This window comes from Cygnus atratus, chromosome 2 (assembly GCF_013377495.2).
Source record: "Cygnus atratus isolate AKBS03 ecotype Queensland, Australia chromosome 2, CAtr_DNAZoo_HiC_assembly, whole genome shotgun sequence".
Taxonomy (NCBI): domain Eukaryota; kingdom Metazoa; phylum Chordata; class Aves; order Anseriformes; family Anatidae; genus Cygnus; species Cygnus atratus.
In genome coordinates this window covers 65,768,868-65,793,030 of record NC_066363.1, presented here as the reverse complement: position 1 = coordinate 65,793,030, position 24,163 = coordinate 65,768,868, and the positions used below count along the sequence as shown (strand labels likewise).

The window sequence follows — 24,163 nt, the reverse complement described above, 5'->3', positions numbered from 1 at the left end:
AGCAAATGTAAAACAAAACAAAACAAAAACAAAAACAAACAAACAAAAATTATCACCACAGTTGTGGATTTCTTTCTTTTAGAAAGAGATTGTCATCAGAATCCATGATACTTTTTCATATAGGTAGCTGATTATTTTTCACAATGCTATCCCAGACTGTAGAAGGATAACTTTATTTGTTAAAGGTGAAATATACATTTTTCTTTCAGTGATAATTTGTTCAGCATCAGTCTAGGCAGGTGTGTATGTTGCTAGGGTAATACAGAGTCCATTTAGCCTCTACATGCTTGTTGCAAAACCTTGTTCAAAATAATAATAATAATGAAATACTGAAATAGGTTTTTATTCTTGTACCTCACTTAACCTTAACTAAATATAAAAATAAGTTATCCTAAGCTCCTAATACATTGTTATCTGATCAGGCTGCTGACGGTATTAAAGTTGCATGCTACTCGGCTCACTTTTCATGTGTCTAATTCCGTTGTTATTTTCTTGATGGTGTTCACACTGACCGTAGCCACATGGTGAGTGCTCCGGACATAGTGGCTTTCATAGCAGGCTTGCTGTCAGTCAATATTAAAAATTGTTATTGATTTTAGGCAGAACATTGCTACATCAGTTCTGGATGCTTTTTAAAAATCTTATCCGTTCAGCCCAATTCCCTCATCTCCCTATGTGCATGGATGCTGCTTTCACTTTTTCCAGTGTGCACATCACCCCTGCAATATTCATTCCTGCTTTATAACCACTTAAATAAGAGAAAAGTCAGCACTGTTCCTTTACCCAGTGGTATTCAGTTTGAATGCACAGTAGTCACTGAATGTTTAACATTGATTTTTGAAGGCAATGCTGTCATCGTAGGCCTTTTGAAGTGGCAGAGGCAACGTTTGGACAACAATTTAAAACAATTTAATGGGACAATATCATCAGTTTATACATAGGCAGCACCATCTAGCTCTTAGTTTTGAAAAGAGAGGCCAAGAAAAACTACGAAGAAAGATTTGAGGCTATTTTTGTAGAAATGAGTAACTCAAGGGAAAAAAAGAACCTGAAGAAATGCTTGTGAAATAGCACATAGAATACAACTACAGCTGCAGTAATTGGACTGTGAAATATTTGTCTTAATTTTTGATACAAGAAGTAGTTTACTCATAACAGTTTATGAGCCTCTTAGCACTGGAATGCTGAGGTGTTTCCCCCAACCTGCCAAAGCTTTGTGTTTTTCTGGTTTTGAGGGATTTTTAATGTTACTTTTTTTTTTTTTTCCCCTCTGGTACACTCCCTGCTGTCTAATCCTTCCTGAAACTCAGCTACTGCTGGTGGATCGAAATCCCTGTGCAGATTAAAGGGCTGTGTGTTCTTCGAAGGGTCCCCAACTGCAAGCAGTGTGTTTGCACATGTACTAACATGTTTTTGCTGTTGTTGTTGTTTTTTTGTTTTGTTTTTTTTTTGACAGCACTAATAATGTGTAGAATACTAATAGACATACTATGTGTTAAATATACCACAAGGCACAATTGTGACTTGTGTTGATAGGAGCCTAGAAAAAAGACACTTTCTAAGATTATGGCATAACTTGGCATATGCTCCAAAGGTACCCAGTACAATCCTGTGCTCCACTTTTTGAAAGAGAGGCAAATAGAGTTTCCTTGGGGACAATTTAGCAAAGACGTAAGGAGAAATAAAATGTCTGTAGCGATGGTGTTGCACTGCCTCTAACAAGGGATTTGTGTTAGATGCCCATCCTGATGGAGAAGAATAAACTACCTGAGAAGGAGGCAGCTAAAATAAACGAGTGCTGAATCCATAGAGAGTAAATAATGAGGGAGGCATATGCCTGCTGGAAGAATTTGGTTCTTACTGTATATAGCAGGGGGAAAAATATATGACCCTGTCAGTATATAGCTTTACCACTGTTTGCACAATACACTTCATGGCATAGAGACTATGGAACTGATGAAATGCTGAGGAGTTCTCCTTGGCATCTCCGGCTAGTTAACTCCAGGGCAGATGTTGGAGAGGGGCTATAAAAATTCCAGTTAGTGTTTTCCCTAAATTTAGTGGCATTGCACTCAGCTGGTTGTCCACTTCTAGGGGGGGAAAAAAAAAGTGAGGAAGCAAGAGCAGAGGTGGGGACCCCCTTTCAGTAATAACAATCTGGGACCTTGAACATCAAGTTCAAAAGGTGTGAATGGGAGAGAAGTTTCAGCAATCAGCCTGTGACTTCTCATGGTAGCCAAGGAGTAAGGGACCATCAGGTTCTGTACAGATTAAAGGAGCATCTGATACACAGCTGGCAGGTCTACAATTATATTTGTCCATCACCTGAGGAAGCTACAGGGGGTATGGGAACCCCACCAGCTGGACTTGGCCTTTTGTAGTGTGCCAGTTTGAAACAGAGGCTGGTGCGAGGTGAGTGTCAGCTGGCTGCATCCCGTCAGTTGGAGATGCTCCCTCAGAGAGGAGCAGAGGAACAGGTTTCGGGGAGCCTGGTAGCAAAATTGTGCCAGGACTCTGTCCTGGAGCTTGACATCCTGCGTTGTAGCTGATATATTTCATCCTTTTTGAAGGACTGCTACCAGGTTTCTGCAGGTAATTTTTTCCCTTGTTATATGGAAAGCAGGTGGGTTTTTGTAGTTTTATATTTTAATAAAGCTGACTGGGGCCTTCAGCATTGCTGTTTCATGAACTCCTTCCAGAGCAGCTCCCAAAGGAGAGGCCTGGAGTTTGGTCATCCTAGATTTTTTGTTTTGTTTTGTTTTGTTTTAACCTGTTTCTCAATCATATCCTAGTCTTCCCTCCAGCTTGTTTTAAACTTCACAATATGTGTGGTGAGTTGTCAATGTACATTGCTCTTAACTTCGCATTTAATGGTTACAGCTCTACCTACCCTCAACCCTTGAGTATGTAATCACAGCAAGGCCTCTAGATGGGAAGCAAGAAAAGTTTTACAGCTTTTTAGAAGGTTTTACAATCTGAACAGAAGTCATAAAGATTATTTACTTGAAACTCTGAAGAATATTTATTCAAGTTCAAGCAGGTGGGCCAAACCTTTATACTGGGGACAAACAACAGAAAAATACATTGTTCTAAAGTTTTAAATTCATAAAACCTGTATCTGGAATATGGTTAAATATGACATACATGCAAGTTCAGAAATGACATGCTTTAGATCACTACCGTAATTGCCTTTTAGACTTGAGGTTTAGAATTGACCTGTCAGACCTTAATAAACAGGCTGTTTTTATTTTAAATTGTTAATCTGAGACAGAAATGGCAAATTAGAAGATGTATAGCCTAGTAAAGTGAGTCTTTTTAACATTCCAGGCTTGGCTCATAAGGATGCTTATAGATTATCTTGGTTGAGTTTCTGAATAAGTATGCAATAGGAGTATATATTTTTTTTTCCTGTACCAAGATATTTAAGCATAAATTTAAATACAAGTCACCGTGTCACGACTGTCTTCCTGCAGCTTAATCCACCTCTTATGGTACCTCTAGATTTTGGGTTTTTTTTTAGACTTTTGTGTTACTCTAGTCTTATAAGTGGTTCTAATCAGCGCTTAGAAATAGTAAGTTAGCTACTACTAACTCTGAAAAACAGAAAAAAATGAATATATTTATAGTTGTGCTGTTGTTCTAGGCTTTTGCTAGCATGTTTTTCATGAATGCTGTTTTCTTTTAATACAGATACTAGTTGTAGATGCCAGAAACTGTCCACTCACACAACTGTTCATTCTGACTGTTTTTCATTACTCATATTGTGTAATATATTGCTTCATTTGGAAAATATCAAAAGCACTATAAAATGGGAGATAGCAAATTAATAAATGCCACACATAAAATCTTTTTTCTTTTTTCTCTCTCTGTTTTTCTTTCTTTTTCTCTCTTTTTTTCTCTCATTTTTTTTTCTGTTTTTTTTTTTTGTTTGTTTGTTTTTTTAATAAATGAGCTCTTTTGCTGGAATACAGAAAACTCTAGAGGTCTGCAATAGAGGTCTGAAAATTTTTTCACAAACAGTTGGCAGTTGGCTCAGTGTTGGTCCTAATTTAGTTAAAAAAAAAAAAAGCTCTGGAAAGAAATATGCGATTAACTTCCTTGACTGAGCTATTATAAATAATATGACTCCATGAATTAGAACACAGAAAACTTAGCACTTTTGTTTTCAAAACTATTGAGCAGAGTATTTTTTTTTATTACTGTACACCAAGTCTTTTGACTTTCATAGCCTGGTTTTTGATTTGCGAAGTGCTCTGAAAGCAGATATGAATTCTCAGATGTCACAAGGGCTTTGTACAGCTGGAGTAGGTAGAGCAGCAGTCTGGTTTTGCAGAGTGTTACTGGAGCTGTGTGAACGGAGATTGTTTGCTCTGACACAGCAGAGTTTACATGGACCAGCGACATGTGACTCCAGAGAATGTAGGAGCTTTTGCTTCCCAGTTCTGGATTTAGAATATGCATTTCTGACATTTGTTTTACACCTGCAGAAGTTATTTAAACAGTATCACATGAGAATATTGAAAGAGGAAAAAGGCAAAGAGATTTATATTTGTTCTTTTGATTTTTGTTCCAGTGAAATGAAGCAGAAGTTGGATGAAGAGGGTAACAAGTGCAACATCCTTTCCAAGCAGCAGAAGTTCAATGAGCACTGCTGTATTCGCTGCTGTTCCCCTTTCACCTTTCTTATCAACAGCAAGCGACAGTGCCAAGACTGCAAGTACAACATCTGCAAGAGCTGCAGCTCTTACCAGAAGAAGGAGAAGGCTTGGATTTGCAGTGTCTGCCAGCAAGCAAGGTAGGGACCTATTGTTCAACAGCCTGTATAAAGCAGCTGTGGCCTGACCTACTCTTTTCCCTGTATTTGTCAGTAGTTAAGACTAGCAGGATGGGACACGAAGTACCTGTTTATGATGGGGTTGATTTGTTCCTGCGACATGATGTACCTGTTTTTCTAGGGGTTAATTTGTTCTAAGAATGTTTGGTTACCTGTTGCATTTCCCAGGTTTGTTTAGTTGATCTGATGAATCAGCAAGCACTAGTTGGACTTAGTTTGTACATGGCTGTGATCTTGAATGTCTAGGTAACTAACCTAACCTGAGTGTAGTTAATCATTTTTCAGCAAATCCCGTTGATAGGTGGGGCATGGAAAGAAGAATATTGGTGACTAGATCATCCATCTGTGAATGAGTTTTGGAGTGCTTTTCCAAATGCTGGCTTATTGGTAGGGATGCTTTAGGCTTACTTTGGCAAATAACTATACAAAGCAGCAGTGCAACCTGTTTTAATTCTTAACATTTGTTAAGAATGTGCTGTCAGGCCTCTGTTTGTAGACGGTATCAGTGGTTTACTTGTTTCACCCTTTTGAGGATAATATAGCCAACACATTTAAAGACAGCACCAAAAAACCAAAGCTAATCCAAGCAAACGTAACAGTGGGAAATGGACCACTCCCTGGAGGATGACTCTGATAGTCCTTCTTATCTGCATTGTAGGCCAGGTACCAAAAGCAGCCTCAGTTGCGGTAGCATAGTATCATCTCTGACTTCTTTACTTGGATGAGAAGCATAGATGAATTTGATCAGTTCCTCATAGTTTAATTTTGAACATTGGTGAGTAAAACAGCTGAGCAAATACGACAGAGATGACTGGAGGATCAAGACAAGAGCTGTGTCCTTTTCCAATGTTGTACAATATTTCTGTGCTTGCCAGCCACTCATTTTTCCTGCTTGCTTCTGATCAACACCCACTTGAATCTTAAGTTTCCACATCATATCTGTGAATGAAGTGTGTGCCCTTTTGCACAGGGCTTTAAGATCGTAGGGATCCCAAGTGAGTGACTCTGTTTCCAAATGCCAGCCTTTAAGCCCAAAGGAGGATGTGTTCCCCAGGGGCATCTGCTCCTCCTCTGACATTCCCTTAGGGAAACCTACTCCAACAAACCCCTGTCGAGGCAAGAGAAGAATGACAGGAGTCTCTTTTCCAGCAGCACAGAGAGATGCACAGCCAGTGTTCAATTCTGCTTTATTCATTTAACCATTTCATGACACCTCTTTCCTCCACTTCTCTCAATTGTAACGCGTTTACAAACATTTTCCTTATTTATGAAATGTGGGACTCAGCTTGAGTTGTTTTTCAGAAAATAAATTAAATAACACTGATGCTAATAATTTTATGCCCTAGGTTATTGGACCACGTGACTTACACATCCCTGCAGGGGAAGCTGGAGTGAGGATTCCCCAGAAGCTGCTGAGTTGTTTTTTTTTTTTTTTTTTTTGAGGGGGTATTGTTTTGAACTACCGCTCAGTATTTCTTCCAGGGAAAAACCTGGGGTAAATGCCACAGTTTGTTGTCAGTTCCAGTCCCTTTCTCAGTGACTTAGAAGTAGGGAGCATGGACTATGCCCTCCTATTCCTCCAGATGTCCTCTTCTTCTCATGTCTTTTATTTTTTCCTATAGTAAGTTAACACTAGTAGTAAACATAGCTCTTTGTTTAGCTGCTACTTCTCTGCATGTCTTACTACACTATTAGATACTGAGCTAGAAACATCTCAGAGGACTGCGCTTTCAGGTTGTTCTCTCCCCCCCCCCCCATTTTTCTTTATTTATGTAAGAGTTAATGTTGTAATTCTCTGCTGTGTAGAAAGGGCTTAGTTGAACTGGGAAAGCATGAACACTTTCAGTTCGGATTTTCCTTAATGACCTGCTTGTGCTCTTCAGTTCCACTCTAGAGCAGTGCTGCAATACCCTGAGTTTCACTTCTAGCTTTTATTTGGACTATGTCATACATACAGTTCTCTTATGTTGGAAGCAGTTTCTTACTGTACAAAAGGCTATAAAGCATTCCTAGCAGTAATTATTTTTTTAAAGATGGTTAACCTTATACATTAGAGCTTGAAACTCTAATTAGGTGAATTGAAAGCTGCTTTGTGTCTATATGTACATGCAAAAAAAATCTTAAAAATTCCTTTATGATTTGGGAACCAGGACCAAAGACTTGGGGATGATTTTTGTTTGTTTTTTTTTGTTTTTGAGAGTAATACATTGCATAAGTGTCACTTGGGTTTGAATTTAAAACACTTCTGAGAGCTGTGTCCTTACCTTTAGATCATCATTTTCTCTATAAGCTTCCTCTAAAAGAGTCGCATCAACTTCTGCAGGCTGTAAATAGTTTACTGGTAGATTTCTACACGGGGGTGGTCTTGACGCTGAAGAAAATCTGGTATGTTTAGTTAATCTCTCAAGGCATGACCCTACTGCAGCTATGTGTTCGGTGGAAATTGGTTTTCATCTTCCAAAGCAGAGATCTACATTAAACATTTAGCAGAGAGCAAATAATGCAGGTCAGGATTTGAAACATACAACATTTGTAGAAAATGGGGCCAAAATGTTACAGTCTTCACTTCTTCTAAAGGCAGTAAGCTCATCCGTAAGCCAATGGGGGAAAAAAAAAAGTGTTTTTCCTCTTTAAAGCGCATCTCTTCTTTTGTTGCATCTTTTAGGTATTACAAGATTTGTCTCAGCATGGAATCTCAATACTTGGAAATGGCTTTCTAGTAATGTTGCTGCGAGGAACTGCAGAACCTTTCTTCATTTTCCCAGTTTTTCAGTTCTGCAACACCTTCTGCTAATGCATTCTGGTTTAGATTTATCTCTGAAGGCCTTTATTAACATTCTAGTGTTTTGGTTTTTGTTTGTTTGTTTGTTTGTTTGTTTTGCTCATGTGTATCTTTCTAATTTCTAAGTATGTTATGATAAAATTGTATACTATTGGTGTCAAGTTTTCCATTTGTGTATAGTGCATTTCTGGTTCTTCAAAAGCTTTGTACAATGTCTTCTAGTTAGACACATATAAGATGATGTGTTTGGGCAGCAGTCTGTACATATTATTAAGTGCTTTTGGCTAAGTAGATTCCAGACACAGTTGCTCTGCCCTCTGGATTAATACTTGGTGCCAGACAAGGGGGTTCTTTGCTCATTTATCAGTAATAGGGTATTATTTCCATTTGTCTGATGCCCTCAGACGGAGGTCTTTCCTTGTCTTTCTTTTCCAAACCATAAGGAGTCATATTCCACAGCACCCTGCTAAGGGATACTCTGCTTTCCAGTTTAACACTTGCACTAACAACAACAACAACAACAACAACAACAACAACAAAATAAAAAAATATATAGTGTAAGCCATTAAAATGCATATTTTTCCAGGCTTTCTACACCAATCCCATAATACTTCTAGACTGTAGGAGGGGGGGGTTATACAGGTCTATCCAAAATAAGATACACAAACATCTGAAGGCTATCCACCACATTTTTTTCATAACTCTCTAGCATTCTAGGTTTCCTTCTTCTGGTGTCACTTATTTGCTTATTAGAAGATCTCTGCCTTTGTGAGAATGTGTGCACCTAATCTGTTCATGCCTTCACATCCATCTGCTGTGTGATTCTCTCACTTGTTCTCAAAAACCTCACTCAGATGATGAGATCATCATCTGGTGGCCTCTGCTTAGCTCCCTTGAACCACGTTTTGAGTAAGGGGGCATTACAGGGGACATACAGGGGTCTGCAGAGCATCATCATTCTCCTTCATAGAAGCTGCTTTGCTGCTGATCGTCCTTTGCTAATGACAGTTATTAAGACACAGAGATCCAAGCACTGCTCCTTTTCTCCTTAATGGTGTTGACTAATGGAAAATGCAGTGATGCTGCATAAACTTGAACTTCGTGCAGTCAAAGTAGTGGTCTGAGCATCTCAAAATGTGTCTCAAAAATTGTCACTATGGTTGCTTGCAGCACAGATTTTTTGTTTGTTTGTTTTGTTTTTCATACTTCCAATATTGACCCAACTTTTCATGATAATTTGACTGCTGCTTTAAGAAAAAAAAAAAAAAGAGGGGGGGAAGACACTATTATTTATCTTCACAGAGTCTCGATCCAGAGCTATTTTTGAGTGTTCTTTACCGCACTTTATTTTGAGCTTATTTTAGAGCACACTTGAAAGGTAAGGTAAGGTTCTAACTAGACTAACAATTAGCATTAGTAGCAAATGTAATTGTCTTACTGAACATGAAAATGAATTAGATCAATTAGATAGCTTTTTAAAATGTACAGTACAGCAAGAAATGAGGACAATTTATGAAGGTCTAGCCTACCTGCAGAGCCCAGTACATTTGTCTCTGACTAACGTGTATTGGAAGTAATATTAATATAAAAAAGGAGTAATGGGCAGACAGAACACCCTTCAAATAGGCTGGAGCTTTGCCACACCCAGGAACAGTCCCAAATAAAATTTCTCTATTTCAGATGGTTTTGTTTGGAGCATGTATTTAATATAATGTGCTGTAATGTCAGCAAAACAGTGTATTTTTGTGGAAACATGGTAGAGTCAGTGTGAGTTTAGACTTTCAAACAGTACATCTCCCCTGCTTAGCTGATGCAAGTTTTAGGTAAAACTCTTTACAGTCTCTGCAGGAATACTTTGGCTGCTCTGTGTGGATGAGCTGGATGGGGAACTCTGCTAAAGTTCAGTCTGGAGACAACTTGCAGCAATGGTGTGAAGTTTGTCTGATGTTTGTCATGCTCTCATTCTCCTCCAGCAATTACCAGAAAAGGCCTGTTCTTCTGCTGGGTACAGTTAACAAGGAAAGCATCTGAGAAGTTTCTGCAAAGAATTTGGGAACATACATTAAAATGCAGTTGCAGGAATGCAGTAAAGGCACCCTTGGCAGTGCTCACATTCAGCCAAAGCTCACCTTGGTACCTGAGCTCACAGGCCAGACACAGTTAACTGTGTAGTGGAGGCCTATCTTACAGTCACCCGTATGTGTATTTGCCTCGTGTATCCCTGCTGCCTGTTTTGAGGTGATGTGTTGAAATCACTAAGACATTTTAGAGAAGTTTTGTGGATGGGAAAGCATCTCATAATGTGAGGTACCAAAACCACATACATTTTCTACAAATTTAATCTCTGGCGTTTGTTAGCAAGAACTGCTGGCTGAAGTTCTTTCATCTGTGTAAAGAGAGGATGATAATATTTCTTTATTTCCTGTTTATTTCCTGTCTTGACACTAACACCAAGCATGAATTGTTTCCAGTTTCAGGGCTGCATGAAGCCATGATGTTGGGGCCTGCAGCAGCTCCCCTGTCCCATGACCTAAAACACCCTGCAGCTGAGAATGGGCAGGCGCTGCCAAGTGAAAAGCAGATGAGCGCAACACTAACTTCCATCTCTCTGTTTCGCCTTCCTCTTTTTCCCTTCCACTCCATTGCTGAGGATTGTGTATATTGGTAATGGCTAGTAAATTTTTGTGAAGTTTTGGCCTGGGCGTTCAAAGCATGTGCAGGATGTTTCATGGTAAGGAACTCCTGTGACACTTTTGAAATAAAATTGTGCCTAAGCTTAGCTTTCAAAGGTACTTTACAGCTGGAATTATAAATTGCTGTGTCTGTGGGGAAAGAAAAACACATGCACACAAACGAAAGCAAAATTTGGCAAAGCCTTGGGATGGTATTTATGAAAAAGAAGTAGTCCTAGTTAATAATTGAACCTTGTATTTGTTTGTTGATGCATTTAGCTGTAACAAAACAGTTGGTTTCATGACTTAATTGTGGAAAGCTGATTAAGTATAACACTGCTTAGCAATCTTGTTTTGTTTTCAAGCAGGCTAAACCATCTGGTAAAAGGAAGCTGAAGTATCTTTTAGATAGTCTACCTCAACTGCAGCTTTGTGCATACCTATATGAAAGCTGGATATTTCTGTTGTGTGAGGTTCCTGTCTGAGATTTGAGAGAACTTTTACAGAATTTGGAAGCTGTGACTTTGTCACGTAAATGGCAGGAAATGTGCATTTTTCCTTCCAAGATAGAATTGGATAGGAACATTTGCCTGCTGTGTGGAAGAAAAGAAAAGATGTTTTAGCTCTGCCGTGTGCGTGTTGTCTTCACTGGACCCATATGGGTTTTGTTGTCTCTCTCTTTTTTTTCTTTTTTTGAAGTCATCTAATTTAGTCCATTCATATTCTACCTAAGGGATTTACTAATTTTACGTAAATAGCAGTGAAAGTTATTTTCCTTAGCTCCTCAGCTGCATGTACTTCTACAAATTGATGCAATTCCTTCCAAAAATGCCTGCCATTCTATTGCAATTTTCTTCCTCTTCCATTTCCCACCATTAACTCCCTGGTTTATATCTCATCTCTTCAGCTGTTTCTGTTTACCATTCTTTAGGACTGATAAGCTCTCTAGAAACTTGTGAAAGCATCACATGTTTGCTTACAGCATCCCTGAAGAGCAAGGGCCATAGCCTGGATTTTGCACATGAGCCAGGAAGAGTCTTTGCTTTATTTAGTTTTTTCCTAGCTGGGTGGGAGAGGGAGAAAAATGTGCAAACTGTTTGCTTTGGCAGGCTGATCTCTACTGTTTTTATTTTTTTATTTTATTTTTTAATGCTATTCTGATCTGTCTTAATTATTTCCGAAGTATGCACTGTGAACAATTTCAATTCTGCTATACAGTGTACAGCTGTACTTGTATAACACACAGCCAATTGCAATGCTGCACTCAGTTTGAGAAAAAGTATCAAAATGGAATTGGAGAAGAGAGTAGAAGAGAGGTCTATTAAAATGGCTAAATAGAAATGCTAATTAGGTGATCATTTCTAGCTTTGAGTAACCTCTGAAGTGAGTGTGCAGCTGAGTGCCCAGAGGACTAACCTGTTATTTAGGAGATCTAGATTCCAGTTCTAGCTGCTCACCTGATTGCCATGTGACCTTGGGGAAGTTCGCATGTCTCGAATTTCCCCATGTGCAGAATGGATTTAATGATGCTGAGGTCTTGGAGGTCAGTTGTTGAAAAGTTAAATGCTATGGCTGTAAAATGTTAAGTATTTATAACATACTGTTATTATAGACAGTTTGCTGCAGTCAGCTTAGTTAAAAACTTTGCCTCCTGTGTTGCAGTAGCACAGGAAAGTAAGTGCTTGGATTCTCCCAAGCACATTACTCCTGTTTCTGAAAAGAGTTAAAAGGAGGACTCAGGGAACTACAGACCATTGAGCCTCAGCTCTGTGCCTGGAAAGATCATGGAACAGACCTTCCTGGAAGCAATGTCAAGGCACATGCAAGACAAGGAGGTGATCCAAGACAGCCAGCATGGCTTCATCAAAGGCAAATCATGCCTAACCAATCTGGTGGCCTTCTGTGATGGAGTGACTGCATCAGTTGACAAAGGAAGACCGACTGATGTCATCTACCTGGACTTCTGTAAGGCCTTTGACATGTTCCCACATGACATCCTGGTCTCCAGATTGGAGAGAGATGGATTTGAAGGGTGGACCATTCGTTGGATAAGGAATTGCTTTGAAGGCCACACCCAGAGAGCGGTGGTCAATGGCTCTATGTCCAGGTGGAGTCTGGTGATGAGTGGTGTGCCTCAAGGGTTTGCCTTGTTGATATCTTTATCAGCAAGTTTGATAGATGACACCTCAGCAAGTTTGCAGATGACACCAAGCTGAGTGGAGCAGTCAATACACTGGAAGGAATGCCATCCAGAGGGACCTGGACAAGCTAGAAAAGGGGGGTCCATATGAACCTAATGAGGATAAACCAGTCTAAATGTAAGGTGTTGCACCTGGGTTGGGGCAATGCCAGGCATGAGTACAGACTGGGAGAAGAACTCACTGAAAGCAGCCCTGCAGAGCTGGTGACTTGGTGATCCAGATGAAAAAATAAATACTGTGTAAATAGTATGCAAAAATATTGGGACTGCTGAACTGGGAGATGAGTAAGCAGGGATGCAGCACATTTTTTTCCACAACATATGAATTATAGATTGATCTTATTTAGCCTTTCAGTTTTTCAAAAGCCATGGCCTTTCAGTGAAGTTGACAAGTGGAAAGCTAATTAAAAATACCCACAATTCCTTATTTTAAATGTGATCATTCCTGTGTGTTGCGATGGACTTTTCTTGGTTGACAGGGTGAGGTTTGCTTTCCTGACACCCCCTCTGCTTCAGCAGATTTGTGAGCTGATAATTATAATAAACTCAACATGGCCAAGCACTTTTGGAATCTGATAAACCCCTCTGAATATCCCATACTGCATCGTCCTTTTCTCTCCACCTGCTGCCTGTATGTGGGCGACCTTGTGGATGTTTCTCTAGGCCCCTGCAGAAGTTCGCAGGTAAGCTTTTTGAGAGGAAGAACATTTTGGCTCAGTCCTGTGGTAACATGAGTTGAAATGTAGGATAGTGTGCTTCAGAGCAGGAGCTCCCCAGACAGGCTGAACTGTAAAATTCAAGAGGAGACATTTGCTGCCCAGGCATTTCAGCCCCAGTGCTCCCCCTCCAAGCTCATGTGGCAGCACTGGGCTATCTGCTGGCCTTCAACGTTCTGGGTCATCCTGCAGCTCCACTGAGTGTCAGCCTTTCCTCGTCCTCTCCAGGACTACAGGATGCTTACTTGCCTGGCAGAAGCTGACTTCTGATTCATGTTTTTCTCCTCTAAGCTGGGTTTCTAAACTCTTCTTAGCATAACATTGTTTGGGAAATATTTTTCAAAACATATTAATCTGAAAAAGCTGTTAAATAAAATACCCCTCTGACTTTTTTTTTATTTTATACCAATTAGTTTCAGTGAAAGTGCCCTTGGAAAAAAGGTAGTGAAGTTTTAGTAATGAATTTACTAATCTTTAATTTAAAAAAAAAATGTATAAACAGTGATTTTCATAATTTCTAGATGAGATGTTCCATTTTTGGGTTAAGTCAGAGGGTCTTCATGTTTCACTGTGTTAGAATTTCTTTTTGCTGATTTCTGCCAAATGACAACTCTGATGAATTATTTTTTAAGGTGGAGAAAAATCACATTCCAGTTATTAAGTGTTATTTTTCTCAATTACTACTTTGCAATCATAAAATGCACAGAATAAATAAAAAGTACTTTTGGTTCTTCCTAGCAACTTTTACAGTTGCCTTTAAACAGAGCAGACTTTTCAAGTGGACATACTTGAACATCTTTATACGATCGATATGAAAGAGTGCTAACTGACTTGGCATATGTTTGTTTCTGTTAGCATGCAATTGCTGAGTTGTCAGGTTTTCTCCTGATGTATTTGTGCAACTGTCAAGCTTTGACAAAGACTGCTCTGCCAGTCCTCTCTGTGTGCTTTTTGCCTTTTTTTTTTTTTCTGATTGGAAAGTTTGTAATGTTTTGTAATGGGTTTGTAATGGGTTTGTAATGTTTTGTTGGGCCCAATGTGAATTTAATGAACTGGAAATCAAGAAGGAAGATCTCTGCAGTGAAGGAAGAGTCTTCTCCCACATTAAGAGCGCAGTATAACTTACTTATCTTGATACTGTATGTCCCTCTGTCATTATGAGCTAAAGATTGTATCCACAGTCCACAAGTATGAGCCAAATCCTATTTTTATTCCCCTCCCTGTGGATCAAAGGTCCTCTGTGGCTCCTCTGTGCATTTTTTCCTTAGAAAGATTTATCCTGTTAACTGTGAACAGCTGCCCGGTTATGTGTGGGTACACTTAGAGCATTATAAATGCTGTGGTTTGCACAAGCTTTCTTTTCCTGGTGATAAAATTGGAAATCCTCCAGATTTGTAGCCACTAGCTGTGAATGGCAATAATAAATGTGTCTTTCCTGTAGCTAATGTGCTTTGCTATCAGGAATAGTATCTTCTTAAAAGGTTCTTGTGTTACCAAAGAAGTTAAAATGAAAATTTAATTTGTCATTTTTAAAAAGCTCAGCGACACCGATAAGTAAATCCCTCGTGTGCTGTTATTATTCAGAAACACCTCTCACTTGAAATAGATACTGAAGCACATACCACTTATCATCTTCAATATGAATCTATGAGACTACGAATTTATGTATTTTGTAAGGCAATAATTTATCCTGCTTCTGTGACCTAGGTGTAAAGAAAGGTGGAAAATGCAATTGCCCTGTCTTTCTGCCAAAGACAAGGAGTGGTTACTAAATTTGTATGCAAAATTAAGTATATGGCTTTTTGTACTTTTTTTGTAGTAGCACATCTCTTCTGCAGTCAGGCGTTTGTAAGGTCTTTCTCCAGATACTGGGACAAGTGTATGGCTGTTGGAGTTAATTATGTTTCTTGCATCCTCCACCCTATCTACTTTCAAAATATGACCCTACACTTGTGGATGGTGAAATAAGTGGTTATGCCTGCCAAAAGTACCTGTATTGTAAATATGTTTCCTACTTTTTCTTATTGCACATCACATCTGCATCTTGTGCTACAGCTGTTCAGGCAAATATAATTTTAGCTCAGCAACTAGTAGGCAACCCTTGTATTTATTTTGTATCCACAAATAAAATAATTTTAACGTAGGGGGAAAACAATCTGTGACCTAAAGCTGTTTTTGAGTTTGCATCTGCCTTTATTTCAGGCTGTTGTATCTTTTTCTGCAGAAACTGCTTTAGAGATGAAGATTGGATATTGACAGAGTGCCTAAATAAAAGCTTTCTAAAAACAAGATACTTTTAAATCTGCTGTTTGATCATAGCAAAAGAAAGCTTCCTGTTTATTTCCACATTACTGCTGGATTTACAGCGTGCTTAAGAATTTCCTTGATGAAATGCTTTCATCAGAAAACTATGTTAGTGAAAAATGGAAATTCTTCACAGATGGCACACTTGTTTTGACTGGAAAATGATGAGGTCCAACATGGAAATTTTACAAAGGAACAGTCCCCTGAAACATGGGAGCTGAGATTAAAAGCTTTCCTCAGAATCAGGTGGATCAGTTAGTTTCCCAGTATTTAATAGTTTATTTTAAAATATGTCTTTTATTCTCTCCATAGTCCCCCAAAATATTTTAAACTGGTAAGTTTCAGGGAATTAATGTGATATAGTTTTATGGTTTGACTTCTGTCTCTGGATTGTTGGATGCCAACAGCAAACTTCTGGCACATTTCTGGAGCTGTTTTATTAGTCCTGTTGTCTAGGGGATGTTCTGTGATGAAGAGATCTTGCTTATTTTGGGGAGATAAACTTTGTAAGGTAATGAGATGGCCTTTGCCGCTGTGGTTGTAGTAGTGATTGCCCTTATCAAATTGATTTCAAATTTTCTATGTGGTAAAGCTGGTTGGAATTTGGTGAGTGATGTCCTTTGGCAACATCTACAAGCCAGATGTCCTCACTGATTCTTTTAGGTCTCATCCCTGCTTCTGCCCATTGATGTGCAGACTAAAGGATGCTTTTCCAGGCCTCAGCTTGAGAGACACTTCCTTCTCTTTTCATTAGGCTTCCAGGAGATAATTAGCAGTGAATGAAAAAGTTAGTTCATTTAGTAAAGAAATATTCTGTTCCATCATCTGTCACAGTCTGAGGTTATACAGGTTAACAGGATAATGAAGACAGCGTGGTTCACACTGCCTTCAATTTGCTGATGACAAATTTGCTTTCTATTTGTGTTTTTTTTTTTTTTTTCAGGCTGGTCAATATTGTGGCATGTAGAGTAGAGACTGGAGTATGGAAGCTTGAATGAATGCTTATGTGATAGAAGAAATCCTTGTAAAGAATGGTAGAAATTACATAAGTAGTCATAATTGTCCCACTGATGTGTTTGCAAGTGCTTCATAACCTAGGGGACTTCTTGGATTCTCTGTAGCTCAGATAGCTGCAGTTCTCAAAAGCACTTTCAATCTCTGATTCTGATTCAATCTTCGTGATAAGAGTTAGAGACAAAGACGTTTATGACATGGTTCCATCATCCTGCAAACTCACAGGTATCCAGGTGTCTCTCTATGATGGCAGTGCATATACATCTGATCAAAAATGTTTTTGGAAATTGTCCTGAGGGGAAAATAATTATAGAGTGTTGTACTGTGAAGAAGTGCCCACCATGAATGACATTTTGAATGCCTCTGTCTTCTGTGCTTTGGAAGTCTTGAGCTATTCATTTCTGGAGAGAAGTAATTCAGTTGCATTCTGTTTGTCTTAAACAGACAAACAAAAACAAACAAACTAACTAAAAAACAGCAAACGTTGCAATTGTTTCCTTTAAGTCTTAAACTCCATGATCTGTGTCAAAATGCCTGTTTGTGTTTTGCCTCTAGGATCAGAGGGCTGTTGGAAGTAATGGAATTTGAGGTTAATAATTTAGAATTTGTTGGCATTAACTTTGCTTCATGAACTAGTTTCTCTGAGTATAGAAACTAGACCTCTCACATGGAAAAGAGTCTGTTGCTCCTAAACATGTGTAGCAATACATTTTCTTGTTTCTCATCAATAAAATTATTATTAGAGATTGAAAATTCTCGAGAAACACCAGGTTTCCAAACAGTCTTACAAAGAGTTTGAGTAGTGAGGGCTGTTTTTCAGACCTGCAGAAGCATAGATCTCTTGAGTCTGTCCTGTGTAGTGTGTTTAAGTGCCATATTTTCCACTTTTGATGTTTTTTACTTGTTACCAAAAAACGGGGTTATGGCAAGAGAAGCAGTAACAAAATAGAGTGAAAGGAGATTGATAGGATAAGTATGAGGAGGAGGTTGAGGGGAATAGTACAATTATAGTTTGAAAAATTAATCATGTAATGTGTCGTCGTAATTCCCGACTTGCAATTAAACAGCACAAATCTCCATAAAAGATCAGTAACTCTGGAGAGCAATGTTCAGGATCCTGAACAACACTTCCAGTATATAATTTGCAAATTGGTTGACAGATACCTGCCTCACATGTGCTGTACACTAACATACTCCAATACTTACTATAAATACTTCCAGCAAAACCAGAACTCCAGTTGCATAGCTAGCTGGCTGTGATGTTGCAATATGCCAGCTTCATGAATAGCTTAAAATAAAAATAAAGAAGTGGCAGATGGGGTGTAGTTAGGAGCTATCCAATCAGGATTTCCAATGTTTTCATGTATTCTCTGCCTCTTGTCCTTCCCTGGTGACCTCTGAGGAGAGTCTGGTGCTGCTTTCTCCAAGCCCTCTTCTGAGGTTGTTGTGGGCAGCAGTTTGACACCCCAAGCCTTTGATACCCCAAGAGGCCACACAAACACCTCTCCCTCAGCCTCTCTGAGGCATGATGCTGACTTGTGCTCAATTTGTTGTCCACCAGCATCCCCAAGCCCTTCAGTGCCCAGCCACATCAGTGCCCAACTTGTGCTGTTGCCTGGGCTGTTCCTCCTGAGATGCAAACCCTTGCTCCTGCTCTTCTTGAACAATATGATCTTCTGGTCAGCGCATTTTTCCAGCATGTCCAGGTCCCTCTGAATAGCAAGCTCTGCCATCCCATGTGTTTACTGCTTTCCCCAGTTTGGTTTTGTCTGCAAACTGGCAGAGTGCACATCATCCCATCATTCAAATAAATAAAGACATTAAATATAGTTGGCCTAAATATGAGTCCATGGTAACTGGCTGCCATTTGGACCTTGTACTGCTGCTCGCAATTCTTTGAACCCAGGATTCTACTTGTGCAGTCAACTCACCAGTTTGGATACAGGGAGACTATGGGACATGACTGGAGCCATATTCCTGGTCTGTCTGAGCTGGTAGCCTGTGTCCTATAGAAGACTCAAAGATGGCCTGAAATTCTGGTATTTAGTTAACTATAAATGTCTGAAAGCTGGATACTCAAAAGTTATTTCATGGTTTTTCTTTGCAAATAAGAATCTGAGGAAAAATGCAGAGATAAACCTGAAGCCACGCACTTTGCTGAGCTCACTGTAGTCATAGTATCACTTTTGTGATACTTGCTTTTAGTGATAGCTCACTTTTGATAGTGGAATTAATGGATGCCAAGAGAACTTCTCAAGTGGTCAGCCTGGACTAAGCTACAGTAGTAGGATTTCAGGACAGAAATCCTTTTTTATCTGAGATAGCCAGGACTCCAGCCCTCCAGGCTCTTTGGGGGCTTTATTTAAATCTGCTGACTTTTAAAAGGGATACAGAGCATTATGTTAAATGAGCATATATGTAGACTTTTCAAGGCTTGTTCCAGGTTTGGCAGTATTTGACATTTCAACTGCTCAGATGCACTTGATGATGTTGAGGAGTCATGTGATGTAATTACCACCTTGAAATTCTGCAAGCCTGGACTTAGCTCCTGGTTTTCCTTCAGACCATCTCTGTCTAAAGGCAGCTGTGTTAAACTTTGTATGCCCTAATTCTTTATTGGGGAAATATAGTAGATAATGGTGGCAAATTCATTTATGTTTTAGTATAGAGATTCTCAGGGAAGAACCGCCTCTGAATTGTGCCCAAATCTTGGGTACAGATGATGACTGCTACGAGAATCCAAGCAGAAATCAGCACCATTTCTGAACACTGGCTTCTTACAACTGGGTGCCTTTCAATATGTAGTTTAGCCTTTGCAAAACCTTAGTTAATTCTTGTCACACAAAGATTGTGCTGTTTTCAGTTCAAATGTACTTTTCCATTTTTGAAAGGACATAAATACACCATGCACACTTCTACACTTTCTGTATCACAAAGAAAGTTGCTGTCCCAGCAGTACTGAGGCTGAAAAGTGTTAGTTCTCAGAATTACTTTTTTAAAATAGAAAGTGAATTTATGTAATCTTGATTGACAAAGTTTCAGGATTGTGCTGAATCTCGTGAGCTGTCTGATATTTGCACACTTTTCATTTAGGTTATAAAGGCATCATTGTGGTTTCCAAAAGTATTTGGACACTTCCATTTTGCTGGATGATTGCTGATGCTGATTCTGTGCATTTCAAATGTCTTTGAATAGTTTATGAAAGGTAGAAGGACTTCAAATTCAAAACACAGCTTTAGTGTATATATAAAGGTAGAAAATGAATACAACAATTTTGCCACAGAGGAAAAGAGTGTTTCTTTCATGTCTTTCCATGTCTTATATAGAAGTCATATAGAAAGGCTTGCAGATCGTTGTTTGTTTGTTTTTTTGTTTGTTTGTTTTTGTTTTACAGTATATAGAGGAATTTTTTTTTCTTCCTCTGCAGGTGCCTGAATTCATCAGGTGAGGAAGCAGGCAGTGGACCAAGAGCTTGCTTCCTACTCATACCTTACTTGCTGCCTGGTGACAAGGCCACCCTGCCTTTGCCTTTTTGGCTTTATTTAGAGAGAACGAGTAATCCCTACCTTGATAAAATGTGTATAACCTTTGCATAACTATTGTTCAGCTTGAGATTGTACAGACCTGGAGTGTCCAATTAAAACCATTGATGTGAGAGGAACCATATGGAAAACGGAGGTTCTGGAAGGATCTGATAATTTTATGGTGTGTTAGTAAGGAACCACAGCTATGCCGTCCAGACAACCAGGTGAGACTTTTCAAAACTTTTCTCCTCCTGAGCCCTCTGCAAGAATCAGTTCAGAGTCTCATCTATCAGAATGCAACAGTCAACTTTTCTCTGTTAGCTTTACTGTTTTCATGCTTGCTCTGCAGCCTGTGCAAGAATATGAATTTGAAGAAGGACTTTTCAGGTTAGAAGAGTGTAAGTTACTCAGTTTTGCTGGAGAATTGTGTAATCCCCCAGGTTCGTACTGAATCAAAAAGGCATCAAAATGGCTCAGAATTTGCTCCCATGTCTGCGATAACATGGGGAAGTAGATCTGAGGCTTCTGCCATCAGATCCAAACCAGATTTTTACTACTTTTAATTGTTAATCATTACTGCTGTTACTGCAGTGGTGTGTTTTTCTATGGTCAAGGCAATGCAATTGAACATCAGAGTTCTGTAGGAAAAGCGGCCTTTCCTGTCCAAATGATTTTCAAGTGAAATGTGAGGAGAGGTTGCTGGCAAATTCCCTTAGTTGCTAACATAACAGATGGAAAATGGGGTCTTGATCAGAAAGAAATAAAAATGAGCCTTGCATTTAGTGAAGGGGAACACTTCCTCCATACTGTCTTTAGATTCTAGATTTCATGGTTTTAATTTTTTTTTTAATAGTGAGAAAGAATCTAAACACAGTACTTCTCCTAGTTACCATGTAGACTGGAATTGACATTCATCCCAATTAACGGGCTGGTTAAGATTGGCATCTGATGCTAGCTGATTTGATTGAAAATGGGCAGCTGATATGTAAACTATAAGTGTTTTCTTCTTCTGAGATTTTTCCATGATTAACCTCATCCATAGTGATGTGATTTCTTAAATCACAGCAAATCCTGTTCATGGAATCAGCTGTGGGCATCCTAATACAAATAGCAGCATCTCCTGACCCTTCTCTGGGTACCAGCTAGAGAGTTTTTCAAGGATGATGATGCATCTGGGGGCAGGAGTAAGAACTTAGTATAAATGAGAACTGGGATTCTGAAAGTCCTTTACATTTAGTAGGAATTGTAGAAAAACCTGCATGTTACAATTTTCACTGCTAGAAACCGCAGAAGATAAAGTCAGCATGTAGCAAAATGAATGATGCCCTTCATTTGTAAGATCTGGATCATTCTGCAACAGTGCTCTGGCAATTGCTAGTTAAGCAGTACAGGCAGCACCTCCCACATTCAGTTATTTATTTATGGCAGAAGAGAAACAATATCTGGTTGGGAAAAATCAGCTTCTTATGGGAATGCTCTTAACTGTGACTCTATTACCTAGAATTTCCTTAGTAGTAAGAAGTTTCTGTTATGCCAGGCTAGAAAGCATAACTGTCCTGCCATGGTTTTTTGAAGGTTTCTTCGAGCTAAAAATGTCTTTTCCCTGCAGTAGCATACTGCAACAAAACTAAAGAGGGTTGAGGTGGGGAACCAAATGCTAGATAGCATTATTGCTGCCCCATGATTTCTCCTAATCCCTGTTATTTATATGACAGGCAGAAAATTTTCACCTTTTTTTCATTTAAAATGAGTAGTTTTGCTAGTGCACTGCCTTCTTAGAAGGAGTCAAATGCTCTGTGGAACCAAATCCCATATACCAAATCTTTAATGCCTCAGGTTGCAAGGCACTGGCAGACCGTCATTTCTAGAGAGAAAAGATTTCCCCTCAGCTGCAAATCTCACAGGTCTGTTCTGCTTTTAATGCTTGCTGAATAATTGTCTCCAGATGCTTCTACAGATTCATCTCCAGTCTGAACACTGCTCTCAGAATAAATGTAGCAGTTACTGCCTCTGAGAGTCTTCAGAAAGCAAAATGATTTTGATTTTATCAAGTAAAATGATTTTGCCATTAACCCTACTGTTGGGATTTATTGAGAGTGCTGCTTTTATGCCTAATAATTTAAAAAAAAAAAAAAGCCTGAGTTTCGTGGAATGTTGCTTCGTGGAATGTTGTGCTGTCTGTGTGGTTTTGCAAAAGAAATTTTTTTTTTCAAAGTGATAACAAACTCTTCCAATGAGGGTGTGTTGCCTGGCTTTCTGTTGTTACACCTTTATCACAATTTATGGTTATTTTGTCCCAACTTATTCTTGTTCTCATAAGTTTACACTGAAAGTTGGATTATACAATGCTTCCAGTCTTTTACATAGTTTAGATAAAGTCTCTGCGAGAAGTCCTTGCAGGTTCTGCATTTCCTTTGATGCCATGAGTTCAGTTGTGTGTAAAAGCTCCATATGTAAATGGCTTTTCTGGGTGTTTACAGACTGTTTAGCCTTGTTACAAAAAGTACACAAGAGATGCTAATTTTGAATGTTTAAAAATCCGCAGTGGTGCTGTCAGAGTCACGGAAAAACACTGTGAAACCAAATCTGACTTCTACAGTCAGTATGCAGATATCTGATATTATCTTGTGGTCCTGTTTTAGTTTATGTAAATAAATATTCACTAACATCATCTGTGAAATGTTACTTGATGTTATTATGCCAGTGCTGTTTGTGCTTCCATAATTAAAGTTAATTTAATATTTGAAGTAGAGCATCATAAGAGGGATACTTCACAAGAAGGATACTTCGTATTACTCCTAGTATTAACAAATATATTTAGGGATTGAAGTAAATATTCTGAAAATTTTATAAGTATCTTGATTAATTTGAATTTAATCTAATTTCTAATTCATTTCTGTCCATAATATGAAGTAATAGCAGAACAGGGTAGGCTGTTTAGACTTCCCATTACACTAAATCACTGAAACCATTTGCAGTTGAGTATATTTGGAGAATATACTCTTCAGTCATCATTTTTCCACCATTCTCTATATCTGAAAGCTGTTTTCTCAACAGGGAATGAAAACATAACCTTTCAGTGTCACAAACTCTTTAAATACCTTCCCTCTCTCAAGATGACTTCCACTACTCTTCTGTTCAGCAGGACAGATGTCTTTTAAAAGGCATGTTACTGATCTCTTACAGGGGCTAAATCTTAGCCCTTTCTTGGGAAGACAGTGACCTTGCATTTAAACTATCCCTGAAGTGTGCAGTACAGGCATGTTCATGTTGCATTCCCAAATGAACCATAACTTTTGCTGTGTCATAGTACAGTCTGAGTAGAAATGAAAAATGTTCTTTAAAAGTATTTAAAATCTAACCTGGAATTTGTGAACCTTGTACATTCACCAGAGGGGTACACTTAGAGCATGCAATGGTTATAAATTTTAGTTGCTTGAGTAATCCTGCTTTGCAGTTCTGTAACTGCATCTATTTGAGATGGAAGTTGATGTTTTAGTTTTTCTTGGGATAGTTGGCACAAATTTATGATTTTTTTTAGCATGAGTTTACTGCTACAGACTCTCAAATGCAATGCGAGACTAAGATAGGCTGAAGAATTAAAACCATGTATTTAAATCATATAAGGGGAAAAAAAATCCTTCATTTCTGGAGATGATTTGTCCTTACACTGGATACCTGCTATTTTAAACCTGAGCCATTTTTCTAGAGCCCTTCCATTTGTCTTTGGTGTCAAACATTTCCATGGTAACATGTCACTTTTCTGCTTTCCTGTTTTCTACCTTTACCTTGAAATAAAAGAGGTGGCAATTGTTGAGAAAAGGTACACTTCAGATAGATTGTAGTGGTCTTGGATATTTTTACTGATGTTATATTTATTTTATCAGCTAATACAGTAGTTTTATTCTTTGCATTAATAGTGATCTAGTTCTTTTTAGCTTTTCAGTTCTTTAAATATTTCTAACATTCTGTAAAAGCTTGAAGGGTACCAAAAGAAAATCATTGGGATTATTTAAAGACAATCTGATGGTATAGTTACCTCAGTGACATGCACAGATATTTAAAGGGCATTTAAGTTGCAATGGTAAGCACATAAATGTTTTGTGATGCAATGATT

At 38.7% G+C, this 24,163-nt stretch overlaps 1 protein-coding gene across 1 annotated transcript in view; it reads left to right on the top strand.

The window, feature by feature from the left end:
- Positions 1-24,163, top strand: part of MYRIP (myosin VIIA and Rab interacting protein) — a 177,588-nt gene that overhangs the window by 53,882 nt on the left and 99,543 nt on the right. Inside the window, exon 2 of the mRNA XM_035568846.1 lies at positions 4,574-4,795. Coding sequence (XP_035424739.1) covers positions 4,574-4,795 — 222 coding nt within the window. The remainder of the gene's footprint in view (positions 1-4,573; positions 4,796-24,163) is intronic.